The sequence below is a fragment of the Ictalurus furcatus genome, chromosome 2, assembly GCF_023375685.1.
Source record: "Ictalurus furcatus strain D&B chromosome 2, Billie_1.0, whole genome shotgun sequence".
NCBI lineage: Eukaryota > Metazoa > Chordata > Actinopteri > Siluriformes > Ictaluridae > Ictalurus > Ictalurus furcatus.
In genome coordinates, this window is record NC_071256.1 from 3,091,147 (window position 1) to 3,108,385 (window position 17,239).

The window sequence follows — 17,239 nt, forward strand, 5'->3', positions numbered from 1 at the left end:
CGGTAAATCTCTTCGTTGAAACAGTCCGGATTTCAGTTGCGACAGAAAGAGTTTAGTGGAAATCAAGTTACGCTTTACCCGGTGCATGAAGTAATGAAGAGAAATAGTCACAGCTGTAATTCTAAATCAGGTTTTCCCTTATAAATTATTTACACCACAGCGCTGTTGAATTCTCAGGTCTGGTTGGTCAGAAGGTTTTATTTATTTATTTATTTATTTATTTATTTATTTATTTATTAATAACAGCATCTCTGAAGGTAATTTATGCTGCAACGCAAATCACAGGTTTATATATTAATGTGCTCATTATAATATGTTATTGTTTGTCGTAACCGCTCATACACGGGGAGGCCAAACAAGCAGACAATCATCGACAGGATGGAGTCTTCTCTGTGAGGAGATGTTTAGTTAAGATTTTTGGAAGGAGTCTCCAGTGTCAGCGCTTTGAGGTAAAGCTGTACCGTTAAGTATTCTGCCATGCGAAAGTAAAGCAACATGATTTAAAGCGCGAGTGTTACGATTTCCCCTCGCGCTAGCGCCGGAGGACGGCGCGCTCTCGGAAACCCTCCACTTTGTTTACATTCTGCACGTGCGTCTGTGATGATTTCTGTCCTGGCTCGTCATCGGTTGTTTCCCGTACGTCCGCGTCGTCGTTGTTCTCAGCTGGTTTTGTGTTTCACCCCCGATTACGTTTGTTATTTAAACCCCTCGCGTGTCTACGTTCAGTGCGAAGCCTCGAGTGTTCTCGCGTTTTGTTTCACGGTTTTGATCTCGATTATAGCATAGCATAACGCGTTGTTGACGCTGACATACACACAGTACAATTGCCTACTGTTTAATACCTGTAATATAAATTGGCTTGGGCGATTTTTATGGATTTTCTGATTAAAAATTAATTAATTAATTAATTTATTTATTTTTACATTTCTATTCAATTCAATGTTATTTATATAGCGCTTTTAACAATGGACGATGAATTTTAACTGTGTGAATTTGAACAAACACGACGGTTGGAGCTCATCTGATTGAGGAAAAACGATTTTGAACGAAGCGTACCGCCCTATCCCCAACACTACGCTTCGTTTTCACAACTTTTCTGATAAAAAAAAAAAAAAAAAGAGTTGTATAATAATTGTTACCATATTTGTTTTGGAGAAACTTGTCTCCTGTATGTACTTACAGAAGCTTCTGACTTCACAGAACCTCCAAAAATCTGACTCCTGCATTCTTCAATGCACAAAGATACTAATTCTGAACCCACTGAGAACACACACACACACACACCAATCCCTGTGCTCTCTGTCAGTAAACTTGGAGCTCACCCTCAGGCGGCCATGACGCTGTTTCAGCAAATCCTAAATTTAATCCATTTATTTAAAAAACACAAGTTATGTGAAACAAGCTCTATTGTACACCGAGTTACCAGTTTATTTCATTACAGAGTTACTGTTACTACCCTAAAGTTGATTATTTTCCTATAACAGCATGTCCTGAAATGTTTTTATTCCTTGTATATGACAGTAATTTGCCAACAATTAAAATTCTTTAATTATTAAATATATAGTACATCCTGCAATAGAAATGGTTCTGTAAATCATAGTCTGCACTTACACTTTGCCTTTGTTTGCAGAAATATATTAGATGTAATTTAGATTATTTGCTATAAAATAAGATCTTAGTCTCCGTGGAGTGTTTTTTTTTTTAACTCTGGCAACCCTGTGATTAACCGTCTTGCTCCTTCACTGAGAATGGGGCAGCGCGATTCCTGCCCCAGCGAGCGTCTATTAGCACTTGTTGTAGTCTACATTCATAGGCGCGATGATGAAACGTCTAGAACGGCGGCAGATCAAAAGACTCCCCGCGTGTATGTTGATTAGCAACGTTTTTATTAACCTTTAGTGAATAACGCTTAATGAACGAGGATCTCCGTGTATACGTACGCATACATCTAACCCCGCCCCTCGCTCTAACCTTAACCAATCACGGAGTTATACACGAGTTGGTGTTTTCAGTAATTACACCACTTCGCTTGTAGTCCATTTTCCACTACAGAGTCCTAATAAGATCTGAAGGTGACCAAAAAAAAAAAAAAAAAGCGTAGCGAACACGTCACAAATGAGATCTTCCACTCCTCAAAGAGGATAAACGGGACAAAAAGGCAAGTCGTGTTTGGAGACTCGATCCGTTTTTTGTTTTTTTTTCTGATCTCTCCTCCTTTCATGTGTGAATCAGTGGCTTTCAGCGCCGTAGAAAGCGACATCAAAAAGCTTTTAGACGTGACGTGAAACTTCTCGGACATTAGCGAGTCTGAGAGCTATAATAGAACAGTACTGATATATTATATTCTTTTATAATACTAAAGGATGGAAGGAAATAGGTGTCTGTTTTCGTGGGGACATCCACAGGAAATTTCAACTGGATTCATGAACGAGAAAAGCAGAAAGGAAACGAGACTGTGCAAAAAAAAAAAAAAAAAACGACAATGTTTTCATTTTCATTTTCATTTTTAAATAATTAAAAAGAAGACTTTAAAAAAAAATTCCATATTTTGTAAAAGTAAAATATATATATATTGTTAAAGAAATGTAAGGTGAAGGGCATCGATTTTTTCCAGTTAACGATTACATCATTTTTTAAAAAATTCATTGATTTAAAAAAATAAAAATGAATAAATAAATAAATAAATAAATATGCTCAAAGATTAACAAAAAAAAATTTGAAAATTTAATTTGGATGGAGACCCCTTGTGTGAGCAAAAACTGTATATGTAAGTGATGTTTCCATGTTACTACAGTGCTGTGAATATGTATTTGCCCCCCCCCCTCCCCTCCCCCTTTCCAGATTTTGGAATGTTCTTGCCTATTTGCGACTTCGAATATTTACTGACCTTAACACAAATTCTAAAAAAAAAAAAAATAGGCAAAAAGAAACCGAGTAAAGATACAACTTTAAAGCTGAGCACACTTTAGTATTAAGTAAATAATAATAATAATAATAATAATCATCATCATCATAATAATAGCTGATACATTATACATTTCATAATAATAATAATAATAATAATAAATATGTTCACTCAGTTTCCATCAGTATGTTTACTAATATTACATTTTGTATAAACATCAAAATATTTCATAACCAAAGGATCGAATCATTATTTTATCCCTAAAGGGGATTTTTTTTTTTTATGCTAAAATGTGCGTCAAAAACATTTACGGTCCTAAAATAATTGATGATACTTTACAAACTCAGTAAGTTTTATACATATAATATATAAAACTTATATATATATATATATATATATATATATTTTTTCTCCTCAGTATATTTTATGGTTCGAGGTTTACTTTGATTATCCCTAGCGCACATCAGTCGAAAGCTTTGTTCCATTTTTATTCCAGAATCCTTGATTCGGAGTTTTTTTACTCTCTCTCTTCTGAGCTTTTATTCATGTTTCCTGTCTTAAAAGCAGAATTCGACGAGCAGCACTTTCACCGGTTTCCCCTCGGGGTGGGGGGGGCCTTGGTTCTGTTCTTCCCGTGCCATCATTCTCATAAATGTATTATTGATCTTTTTTTAAAAAAAAGAAATGAAATGCGTAGGATATGTTAAACTCCTCTTATACGATAGCACAAAAATGTCCCCGTACTTTTTCTTTTATTCATTTATAGTTACACTTAACGTTGTGGAACTTCCGCAGTCAGGTTACATTAAGTTGCTATAAACAGTCGTTCTCCGTCTTCTCGCTTAAGTTAATAAGACAAAAAAAAAAAAAATGTAGTAATAAAAACCACAGCTCGTCATGTTATTCTTAAACTCCTGTCCATCTGTCCTGAGGACGAAACTGGAGACTCCTTCTATAAATGTTAAATAAACTTGTCCTTACGGGAAATCTTACCTCTAAATTAAATGAACACTTTTTTTTTTATTTGTTTGTTACTGTACGCTATACGAGTCCCTGTGGACGAGTTACACATTGGAATGGGCGGGTTCATTCGGATCGACACTTTCCGACCAATCAGAATTGAGAATTCAACAACACTGCTGAGTAAAATGAAATTAAACTTTAAGTGGTGATCCCACTTAAAGTGTACCGTGTGTGTGTGTGTGTGTGTGTGTGTGTGTGTGTCCTCCTTAGGCGGCGTGTATCCCTGTATTACTGAGTAACGGATGGGAGCTGCCTTTCTCTGAGGTCATCGACTGGAGTAAAGCCGCTATCATTGGAGATGAGAGATTATTACTGCAGGTAACACACACACACACACACACACACACACACACAGAATATCTTTTTGTAATTTAGTCATGATTAAGATGTACTTTCTCAAAATAATAATAATAATAATAATTTTTCCACAAGTTTGCCAGCGTAAAATCTCTTTTTATTATTTTTTTTTTTTACATTTTTCATTTCATTCAAATTCTGTACAAACTGTGGGAACTCTTCGACTTTTATTCATTTCTTTTGTTTTATTTTCTACAACAGTGCGTTTCTCTGCGAGGAAGCGTTCCAATTCGAGCACTGTAGGAACCCAGGAACCTTTTTAACTATCCAAAAGAAGCATGAAAATAAAAATGTAAGAGTGCAAAAAAAATAATAATAATTATCAGATGAAATACAAATTAAATGGGTTTTTTTTGTTGTTGTTGTTGTTGTTTTTTAAACAACAACAACAACAAAAAAAATACTGAAAAACTTTAACTCTGGGTTTCCCTTTCGCAGCAGGCTTCACGTAGAATCTCAAAGAACGTTCTTTTATAAGACTGAGGTTAGTACACGTACTGTAAATCTAGAACCTTAATGTTTCTTAGGCGCTAATGCTCACCTCAAAGGCTCACCGGGAATCAAAACGTTCTGTGGAGACGTCTGAAAGCACGGTTTTCTCAAAATCTTACAGTCCTCCAAGACGAACCCTTTTAAGAAGCAAAGCAAAGAAAAGGAAAATCAACAGCTTTTTTCTAAGCACTTTCGTCAGTGCACTTTTAGAGGAAAAAATAAATGTGGTTTTTTTTTTTTTTTGGTTCGTCCCTCCAGGACAACATAAACGTTCTGTGTAAAAGCCTACAAGGTTGGGTTTCCCTTAAACGCCCCAGGAACCCTCGAGGAACTTTTTCAAGGATGTGATCAGTATTCAAGGAACTTTTTTTCACTTGTACGTGTCTGGAGGTGGCCTGAGGCTTGACATCAGCCTGGAGGGAAGACATCCTGGGGCAAGTCTGCGTTGAAAAAAAAAAAACATCCACATGAGAACACCACACGGCATATTGAGTTGTTTTTGTGTGTGTGTGTGTTTGTGTGCTCTTTTAACTCTTAAACGGTGGTACCCATATGAGACACCTTCGGAGAGTCTACTAAATATTGTGCAGCACCATTGGAATTTTTCCTTTTCCTTTGTTGTTGCTAGGTGCACATCTGGGAAACTACTTGGCTAGCGAATCACACTGCAGAACCAACATACTGCATGAAATAACTTTATACAGAATGCTTCTTCAGATTGTGCTTAAACATCAGCTCAACCACCTGCTTTTTTTTTGTCGCTTGCTAACTAGCATACTTCTGATGCTAATTTGTCTTAGCACTAGCATGACAGCGTGAGCTCGGTATTGAAGAAGGTTTCACAAGACGTGTGCATTGGAATCACATGGAAGTTGCTTCAAATAAAAGGCGCTCGCTAAAGGAATAAATGTAACCGTTAATGATCGCGATACACCCGAGTTGTTCCGCCTCCTCATCAAGGTGGACCTTTAAAAGCAGAGCGGGTTATCAGCCCTGGATAATAAAGCTCCAAATTGATTCTTCAGCCACCGAGTAGTAAATTTCACACACGTCACTGGTGTTCATTAAAGACGTGCTGTAAAACGTGATATGGTATTTATGTTCGTTAATTACTAGGGTTATTAATGGCTGCTACCTGCCTGCCCTTTCCGAGCGAAGCCGTTAATGTGTCGATCGCGGCACTGCTGAAATATCACGGGCAAAATGTCAGTAAAGACGAGAAACCAGACTGTGGGGATTTTATTTCAGGGGATACGAATGGAAATTGCCGTTATTAATGACCCTAAGCCCTTAGGGCCACACACACTCACACACACACATGCAAACTGTTCTCTATTAAATTTTCCAGAGATTCGGTGTGGGTGGGAAACTAGCAATTAATTACACCTAATGTAACCTATATGTCATATTCCTTTAAACAATCATTAATAATCTGAGCTAAATTAAAAAGGTTGAATCTCACCGACTACTGAGAATTTTCACTCATAAACTAAGCCGTTATTGGTTTCATCCAATTACATCTACAGTTTATAACATTTGCAAAAGGTGAGTGGTGTTTTGCCACTGCATGCATAGTTTATATAATATAATATAATATAATATAATATAATATATATATATATATATACACACACACACACACACACACACACACACACACACACACCATCAATGGCCACATACAGGAATCAAGTGCTATAACATGAATCAACTGATCTATAGGAGTTAAATGCCCTAGAAGGAATCAAGTGCCATAGCATGAATCAAGTGCTCTAACAAGGAATCAAGTGCCATAGCATGAATCAAGTGCTGTAACAAGAATCAAGTGCTCTAGCGGGAGTTAAATGCCCTAGAAGGAATCAAGTGCCGTAGCAGGAATCAAGTTCAAGTGGCTTTATTGTCATTTCAACCATATACAGCTGGTACAGTACACAGTGAAATGAAACAACGTTCCTCCAGGACCACGGTGCTACATAAAACACTACACTAACCACACGAGACGACACAGAACTAAATAAGACCTATACACGTTTACAGAAAGTGCACGTTCAAACATGCGGAATCAAATATCATAAGAATCAAATGGAATAGAAAGAATCAAGTGTCATTGCATGAATCAAATGCCATAGCAGGAGTCAAATGGTATAGAAAGAATCGAGTGTCATTGCATGAATCAAATGCCATAGCAGGAGTCAAATGGTATAGAAAGAATCAAGTGTCATTACATGACTCAAATGCCATAGCAGGAGTCAAATGGAATAGAAAGAATCAAGTGTCATTGCATGAATCAAATGCCATAGCAGGAGTCAAATGGTATAGAAAGAATCAAGTGTCATTACATGACTCAAATGCCATAGCAGGAGTCAAATGGTATAGAAAGAATCAAGTGTCATTGCATGAATCAAATGCCATAGCAGGAGTCAAATGGTATAGAAAGAATCAAGTGTCATTGCATGAATCAAATGCCATAGCAGGAGTCAAATGGTATAGAAAGAATCGAGTGTCATTTCATGAATCAAATGCCATAGCAGGAGTCAAATGGTATTGAAAGAATCAAGTGTCATTGCATGAATCAAATGCCATAGCAGGAGTCAAATGGTATAGAAAGAATCGAGTGTCATTTCATGAATCAAATGCCATAGCAGGAGTCAAATGGTATTGAAAGAATCAAGTGTCATTGCATGAATCAAATGCCATAGCAGGAGTCAAATGGTATAGAATCAATCAATGTGATTGCATGAATCAAATGGTATCGAAAGAATCAAGCGTCATTGTATGAATCAAATGCCATAGCAGGAGTCAAATGGTATCGAAAGAATCATGCGTCATTGTATGAATCAAATGGTATAGAAAGAATCAAGTGTCATTGCATGAATCAAATGGTATAGAAAGAATCATGCGTCATTGTATGAATCAAATGCCATAGCAGGAGTCTAGTCCTTTTCGTAAATGAACCACTTTTTTTTTTAAATGTATGTCAGTGATGGAATCTTTTTGCTTTTACGTGACAGATGGAACTGTTACATGACGACAACGCAATAAAGTCGAGTTGAAATCTGTTCCACTGAAAAATTTATTGCAATTCACGCACACATTCAGTACCATGCCTCTTGTACACCAAGTCAACCGAACAAAATAATATTATTTCCTGCATTCGTTAATATAAAGAAAAAACTGCTAACAATATAACAAAAGTAATTCAGCTCCGAATTTTGCCTGATGTTGGTTTCATAGAAACACGCTACCAGCGGCAAAATGCACAAACATTTAGAAAATGGGTTTTCATTATGTTTCTCTCTCTTTCTATGTCTTTGTCTCCTGCAAACACATGCACGCAATGACACACCTAGCGCCTTGAGACACTAAGTAGTAATGTGAAGGAAAAAAATGATGTAGTTTTTGTCTCTGCTAACTCTCTCTCTCTCTCATTCCTTCTCCATCTCAGATTCCCTCCATCACCAGGTCTGTCGATGCAGAGCGAATCTTGGCTCTGAGACAGCAGACACAGTTCCTGTGGGACTCCTACTTCTCCTCCGTGGATAAAATTGTCTTAACCACATTAGAGGTGAGATTACAGGAGGAGGAGGGGGGGAAGAAAAAAGAATAAATAAATAAATAAATAAAAAAGGTCAGACTAGGAGCGAACGGATTATGTGGCGGGTTAAAAAAAGGAACAGATTGACGTTGTGGTAATTTGTTTGTCACACCCTATTCACACAAACGCTCAAGTTTCACGACAGTGTTGTGTCTAAGCGAAGGCTGTTTTGTCTGCGATACTTCACACATGCCACGAAGTTAAACACAGTCGATCTGTGTGGACATCTCAGGCTCAATATCACTTTATTACTGTCAGAGCAAGTTCATTTTTTTAATCAGGTTTGAGTTTATGAGTTAATAAGATTTTGGGTAAATGAGGGTAAACATTTATATTATAAACATTTCGATTATAGCGTATGTCGTACAGAAACATTACCACGTATTGTCTAATGTCCAGCAAATAACAACAACTGTTGGTTGAGTACTGAAATCAATCTGGGCGTGATGGACATTGAAATTAAAATGTAGGCCATTGACAAACACTAGAACTTAAGTAGAGCATCCATCGCCTCTATCCATTTTCTGTACCGCTTATCCTATACAGGATTGTAGGGGAGCGTGGAGCCTATCCTAGGGGACTCACAAGGCGGGGGACACCCTGGACAGGGTTCCAGCCCATCGCAGGGCACAATCGCGCACACATTCAGACACTACGGGCAATTTAGAGATGCCAATCAGCCTACAGTGCATGTCTTTGGACTGGGGGAGTATCCGGAGGAAACCCTCAAAGCACGGGGAGAACATGCAAACTCCACGCACACACGTCGGAGGAAGGATTCGAGCCCCCAACCCTGGAGGTGCGGGGCAAACGTGCTAACCACTAAACCACCGTGCCCCCCTTGAGCAGAGCATGTAGGTATTAAACATAAGAAGTCCCAGGACAGAATCCTGTGGGACACCTTGGGAAACGTTAAAAGTGTGTGATTTGTGCTTTCCTGCAGAGATAACATGTTGTGTGTTGGAAAGTTAGATGTCTAAGTGTGCTTCAATTACAAGCGCACAATTAAATGAACCAAAATAAGTGTCATTTGAGGGGTATGTAGGGCTGAAAACGTCCAAAGTGCCTTTTGTTCGTTGGTGAGAAATACAGCAATGGGAAAAATGCTCCAAAGAAACTCCAGGAAAGCAAGCGGTTAAGGCTCTGGGTTACTGATCAGAAGGTCGGGGGTTCAAGCCCCAGCACTGCCAAGCTGCCACTGTTGGGCTCTTAAGCAAGGCCCTTAACCATCTCTCCTCCAGGGGGCGCTGTATCATGGCTGACCCTGCGCTCTGACCCCAGCTTCCTAACAAGACTCATTATCATTAAGTCGCTGGGACTTTAAACAAAGGGATTCAATACTTTCAGTAATCGTTTAAAACAGTTTGTGTATCACATCAAGGGGTTAATGTCTGCCTTTTGGCTCACTGGTTCAAATCTTCAGGACACGTGACATTTCTGCAGTTCTACAGCTCTGTCCTTTGGTTGAATAAAGCAGCTCAAAACGCACAGCGAGTTCGATTCTCTTGACTCAGAGTCGAATCAGTTTTTGATTAGAGTTCACTTGAAAGGAGCTAGACCACCGGAGTGTCTAAAGAACCACACTGAAGAAGAAAACACACCCAGGTTCTATTCAAACAGACTAAACACGGCATATTTGAAAATCCTTTAAGTAAAGTTCAAGACATTGTGATTGATTAATTGTACAATTTTTGGTCAGAGTTTGTAGAAGTAAGTGGGAAAACTCTCTAAAAATGCTAACTTGAAGCTCGTCGAGTGTCGTACTGAGCACGTAGGCCAATCAGAGGCATCGAGGAAGTATCCGTGTTTGTCGTTTCTAGCCTTTTTGTTACTTTCAGTGATGAATTGCGCTTTTTGTCTCCGGGATTTTCCAGCAGCGTTACATACCGGGGGCTCCCGATAATCCCTTAATGATTCTCATTAGCGTTAATTCACCGTTAGCCACATTAGCGCAGAACAAACGCGTCCGGTATTCCAGCCACCTCGTTCCTTGTCATTTAACACCTCTCCGGATGTGAAGCGTCAGTGTGAAATTCCACATCTGTCAGTCCGCACTCGATTCCACAAATACACGCAGAGACAAAGAAACAAAGAGAAAGGTGGGGAGAGAACGGAAGACGTGTGGAGAGCAAAACAAAACGCTAAATTTGCAAGGGAAAGATATTCCCACTGTGACAGAGAGAGCGAGGAAATAAAGAAAGCACTTGAGTTTCGTGTGTGTGTGTGTGTGTGTGCTGGGATTAAAGCAAAGCTCGAGTTTTATGTTTCGCCAGCATAAATGTCACCAGGTGCATAAAGAAATCCTGTTGAGACTAATTTAGCCCTTCGTTCATAGTCGTGTGTGCATGGTGTGCGTTTGTTTTTGTCTTTGTGTCTTTGTGTGGCAGATGCTCTAAACAAGGGGATGGACTTGTGCATTGACACCGAGGTAAATGAGGCATACATAATGCCCCATGGGACGTATGTGTGTGTGTTTGTTGTAAATGCTAGCTCATTTCCTACACATATCAAATATATAGCTTTCTCCATCTGTTCAGGTTGGTGGTCCATTGCGACTATGGCCAGTCTTGAGATGTTTTCTGTATTCACTTGGACTTATCTCCGTCTCGAGCACTGGTCTTGCTAAATACGGTCCGTGGTTTTGACAGAGATTTTGTCTTTTCACATAAACCTAACAAGTTTGAGAAATCGGGAAGGAATTCTTCTAGAAAACCGCCTGATCGTTGGAGCAACGCACGAACGAAGCCAACGACTTGAAGTAACGGCGTTAATGACCTCACAGCACGTATACAAATATGAATTTCAGATAGAAATTATACTGCGGGTACTATGACGAGTAGATTAACGATGAAATTACGGTGAAATCCCAAAATATGCTGGGACATGAGTTCAATCTAAATCAATCATCACACATAAAACGCAAAAAAAAAAAAAAAGACCTCACTATAAAAAGTGCACGTAATAATGACAAAACATCATCAAACAAATTGACTTACAGACATGGACCGTCATGGAGCGCGTTACACTTCTGCAGCTCAGAACAAGCGTTGACAACTTCCTCTTAAAACAGGAAATTCAATTCACATCAAAATGGACACGTCATAATAAAAGCCCCGAAGCACAAAAGGCTTGGCTTTGAAAAAGGACTTAAAGGGATAGTTCACCCAAAAATGAAAATTCTGTCATCAATTTACTCGCCCTCATAAAACTTTCGTTTATCTGCAGAACGAAACATCTCCAGTGTTTGTAACTGATGACGTAAGCAGAACGTAGATTCACAGCTATATATATATATTTATACACACACACACTGCATACACATACATGTTTGTCATACTATCCTTGAAAGGACCTTACATTTACTTAAATATTAATTCAGCGAATGAATACGACGCTACTCCTAAATCTAACCCTAACCTTAACATCAGAATCCAAACCAGAATCCTTTGGTGTCTTTTAGTTGTTTTGTTTTGGTTTTTTTAAACTAAAGTTGTCTATTTTTTTTTTCTTTTTGTAACAAAGCAGTTTACAGCCTCAGGGGGACCAGACAAATGTCCCCACAAGGTCGACACTATCTGAAATTCCTATCCTTGTGGGGACATTTGGACTTTACCAAGATATAACTGCATGCTCACACTCACACACACACACACGGGTCAGTGGGCTGCCCCAGAGAAGTGAATGCTGGGACGCTTAATTAGACCCTGTAGTTGATCCTAATTGGCTGCTACAGCTTGACACAGCAGTTCTCCAGACTCACAGGAGACACGGTCGTGCCAGAGCAGATGGAGGAACATGAACTGGGACTAACAGCACGCTATTTTACCAACCTGAGCTTTCTCTCTCTCTCTCTCACACACACACACACACACACACACATACACACAAAACCTTCCTTTTGTTGGATTTCACCTTAATAATTGCATTAGAAAAGGTACAACTGTGCAATATCTCACGCACTTTAACTTGGGAATTGTACGCTCTTTGAATTTGCAAACGTGAGGTCATCTTCAATTTTTTTTATTCCCCCCACCATTTTACTCGAATGTCCTCACTATTGCTCAGACTTTTTGCCACCATGTGAGGACCAAAATATCCGCACAAAGAAGAGAACAAAAAAAACCCAAAACATTGAAGTATTTTCCAATAACGGCAGTTTGTTACACTAGCGTGTTTAATTTATAAAAGAAAACATTTTTTTTATCCATTTCTAGATACAATTAATGTCGTGAAACATCCACCAAACAAGTTCCTGTTATCACTTTCGTTATAGTACATGCACTACATCTTTTTGATTTTTTCTGAAGTTTGTCATGTGACTGAAAGCGAAAACGTCCCGTTGCAAAGCGCTGACACCGGAGACTCCTTCCATAAACATTTAATACAGACGGAATTTTCAACAATTACATGTTTTATAATCTGTGTATGTCGAGTTTGCTCCATACAACTCCCTATGAATAAGTGTGCACGCACTTGTGTGTGTGTGTGTGTGTGTGTGTGTGTGTGTGAGATACATCATATAGGTTATTTTCATCTACCTAATTATATACCACAAACCTTTCCTTATGAGCCCACACGTATGCCCTGGTGTCCTGATTAGGACGAGTGTGATTAATTAGCGCTATACCGAGGTGAGTTTGCTAATTAAGGAAAAAATTTGCAGAGAGATACTTACGGGAAACGTGGCACATCAAAACGGCAGACATTTTGAATTTCATTACCTGGGACGAGAATAGAACGCTGAGTCGTATCCCGGGAGGGCGGAGCTTGCCTCATTAAGAGACGGGTACAAGCTAAAGTGTATAAATCTAATATTAGCCTACGCAATTAAATACTATAATAATATATCACGATAAGTTAGACGATGCTGTTGAATTGTTTATTCTTGGTTAAAATTCGCATTTTAACACACTCGTTCCAATACGTTAGCGTTTCTAGACTAACACAGAGGGACTTGTACGCCAAAGGGACTTGTACGCCAGACGAATATTCCTCCTAGACGAATTCGAAACGCGCGTAATCGTAGGTTATGCGAGTCAACGTTTACGTAAACCTTCATGGGAGGAGTTTGCCGTGTCAGTGCTTTGTAACAGTCACGTGAAAGTCAGGACAGATGAGTTGACGTTTCGCGGTTAATCGGTGACATGACAACCTGCGTTTTTTTTGGTTTGTTTGTTTGTTTGTTTGTTTGGTCTGTCTGTCTTTCTTTTGTCTTTAAAAGAAATAATAAGGGAACAGTTGTTTGTAATAGATATAAAGGAAGCCGTCACAGGAACTAAGTTGTTTCCTGGACGTTGCACAACCGTAAACGTACTGTCGCTACAAAGAGATAAAAACTATGATGTGTCATTCATTAATTCATAAAAGTTGTAATTGTGGGGACATGGCGGTGGTATAAAGAGGAAGAAAACACTTCAGGGTGTGCTGTTATGGGAAAGTAATAAACGTTAGGGCGGGAACATCGATTCCGCTTCATCACACCAACTCGTCGTTGATTCTTTTCCTATAACAGCACAACTCGGGGTGTTTTATTCCTTGTGTAATATACAGTCGCATATTAAATGTGTGTGTGTGTGTGTGTGTGTGTGTGTGTGTTTAACAGATCATCCAAGACAGGATATACACCTACACCTCAAGAAGCATGCTGATGTGGAACTCTCTCCCCGGTGGACTCTACACACTTCCTCGGTTCTCCTCATATCCCACCCTTTTCCCCTTTTACTATGGACTCCTGGGTGAGTGTGCGAGTGTGTGTGTGTGTGTGTGTGTGTGTGTGTGTGTGTGTGAGTGAGAGAAGAAGAAGAAGAAGAAGAAGAAGAGAGAAAATGCCATAGACCTGTCTCTCCTGAGCATTTTCAGCTCCGAGCTGTAAAAGTCTGTCGCAGCAAAAATGAAACCATAACTCAGATGGATGCCAAGCTGTCTCAGAGCGTGTGTGTGTGTGTGTGTGTGTGTGTATACCTGAGTGTGTGTAAAATGAAGGCGTATCTTTAGCTCCATAACCACATCACGCAGTATTGCAAGTCACAAGCTGATTTTGACACTCTCTGTGTGTGTGTGTGTGTGTGTGTGTGTGTGTGCGCGTATGTATCAGTGTTCAAGCCTCGATGTACTCCATCTCCGAGCTGTAAATCTGTAGCTCCGCTGTGATAGATGACCTGTTTCTCCAGTGGCAGCGACACTGTTAGTCTCACTTTCCATAATTCTGATGACGCTGCAGGAACGGCTCGGCGCGCTGATATACGCCGTCGCTCCGCCCTCGTAAATCTGTCGGAATTTACACCGTAGCACACACTTCTCACACAACACACACTCACACAAATATCCCGCACACGCAGGGGGTGTTTCATTTCTTTTTATTTTTGATCTAAACATAAACATCATATTCCCTTTAAATGTTTGATTTCGACGTGTATTTCAGCACGTATTTCAGTCTCAGACTCTCACGTGCTTGGGTCATCGGTGTGAGTGCTAGTTTACGAAACGTACAAATGAACACCGAGCCAAACACAAAGGGCCTCGTTTATCAATCGTATAGTAGCGTTGCGTTGTGCGGAGGACGAACTTAAGTAAACGTCAGCAAAGGTTTTGCTGATTTGCTTCGTATTCACGTGCGCACGTCGATAAACGCCAATCGGGAGTCAATTACCGAGCGCATTCGCAAAACTCCATAAAAGGCAACGCTGAGAAACGACAAAAAGGCGACTAAATGCTGAAAGAGCGCTTCCTGAGTGCGGTGTGTGCTAAATCTTCCAGTAATGCAGCTCAGCCAATGCAGCGCATCATTACTAACACATCTTCCTACTATATCTGATAGGGCGCCATTACTTTTGTCCTTAATGAAATATCTATTCTTATTTGTTTTACGGATTAGTTTGGGGGTTTTTTTCAAGTCATTAGCGATGACCGAGTTTCACAAAATGTTCTTTAAATGTGTGTGTGTGTGTGTGCGTGTGGTTGAAATAAACGCGATTTAAATTCGATAACCCGTAAATAAAATCGCAGCGGCAATTGTACGATTTCGACCCGATCGATCGAGGTCCGAATGACGAGAATTCGTAGGATATGGACATTTTTCCAAACTGTATTTTCACGTAGCGTAAACGCTCCTACGAACAACGTACGAATAAATTCCGTGTGATAAATAACGCTTGATGTTTACACAATGCCGAACAGCTCGCTATCCGCTTTCTTTGTTTTAATTGTTAGCTACGTTAACACCGTGACTCGCTAACGTCAGGTACCAAACGTTTCTTCGTCCACTGACTACGTTTGAAGAAAGAAATATGTTGAAAATCCGCTAAACCTGCCCATCATGCTAACCTTAGCTAGTCGTTTACCATAACGTGTAGCTACATACGTGTTAAAAGTGCGTTATTACAAATGTACGATGTCAGAATTTACCAGAAATGTGTATCAAATATCCCACTCTGAAAACGTCTTTAATGCTAATTACGCAAATCTTTTTCGCTTTTGAGGTTTTCATTATTTCGTAATCGTTTTTTAGCGTGTCCTTGGGAAAATGAAGGTCATTTTTCAAAACTCGTTGAAAATAATGCTACTGACAGTACATTTCCAGTGTATTGTTGGGCTGTTGGGAATAAAAATTTACCTGTACACTGTTTTTTGTTTGTTTGTTTGTTTTTTTTCTGTCAGAATCTTTTGATAAAATTGCTCACATGGGAGCCGGAGACGGGGGAAGTGGTACGCAGATGGAGTGTGGAGCTTTAATGAGACCTGTGTGTGCCCATGACGATAGGAATACCTGATAGTCATTGGAAATGTGGGGACATAATAATAATAATAATAATAATAATAATAATAATAATAATAATAAGTGTATTGAGGTTGCAGTCTAAATTTATAACATTGTGTGTGTGTGTGTGTGTGTGTGTGTGTGTGTGTGTGGTCTGCAATTCCATTCAAATGTGTTTAATATGGTATATTATTGTATTGTATGTTTAATGCTTTGTACATGTGTTATATTGACAATTCTCACACGCACGCACACACACACTCACACACACACACACACACACACGCACGCACGCACACACTCCGACTGGTCTTTGTACGTACCTATTAATTCAATTTGAAAGTCGGTTTAATTGCAGGCAATTACATTCTGTGTGTGTGTGTGTGTGTGTGTGTGTGTGTTCAGGTAAGACTCCTCAGCAGGAGTTCACAGCTGTTATTCAGGCAGTAGCTCCTCTTCAGTCTCCTCAGCAGCCCATCCTCAAACTCATCATCGCTGTTGCCAAGTCCAAGTTCTGTGCTCAGGTGAGTGTGTGTGTGTGTGTGTGTGTGTGTGTGTGTGTGTGTGTGTGTGAGTGAGTCTGTATGAGTGAGATCCTGCACTTTCTGTAGAAATCTTTACTGTAAATTTCATTGTTTATTAAACAATCAATGAATTCTAGATTCTGATTGGTCAGAAGGTATTGATTAATTGATTAAATGGACAAACACACCACACAGTCAAGCTTGTGATTGGTTGTTACAAAAAAAAGGGGCTTGTCTAAGCCTATTTACAGTATTCCAAGTTGAATGACTTTGAGTAACGCCAATAAGCTTCTTGTCGTCGTGGAAAGGTCAGGAAATGTGAACAGCGCCACCTGCAGCGCTGGAGCACTCATACGCGACAGTCGATACGGAGACGCGGACAAAATACGCGCTTGTGGTTTTGTCTTAGCGCAAAGACAAGCTATGTTTTTTTTTTTTTTGGTCTTATAATCTTCAAAATAGAGAAACAGACCAGGCTTGTAATGAAATGACTGTTTATAATGTAAGTGAGACTAGGAGCTAACTTCAGCAGCATTAAATTTAACTATAAATGGATAAAAAAAAATAGTTTTTTTATTCTTTAATTA

General features: G+C 39.3%; 1 protein-coding gene across 1 annotated transcript in view; it reads left to right on the forward strand.

The window, feature by feature from the left end:
- LOC128619295 (exostosin-1) overlaps positions 1 to 17,239 on the forward strand; it is a 148,779-nt gene that overhangs the window by 120,277 nt on the left and 11,263 nt on the right. Inside the window, exons 3-6 of the mRNA XM_053643387.1 lie at positions 4,139 to 4,246; positions 8,223 to 8,342; positions 13,975 to 14,107; positions 16,534 to 16,652. Of these exons, the coding sequence (XP_053499362.1) occupies positions 4,139 to 4,246; positions 8,223 to 8,342; positions 13,975 to 14,107; positions 16,534 to 16,652 (480 nt within the window). The remainder of the gene's footprint in view (positions 1 to 4,138; positions 4,247 to 8,222; positions 8,343 to 13,974; positions 14,108 to 16,533; positions 16,653 to 17,239) is intronic.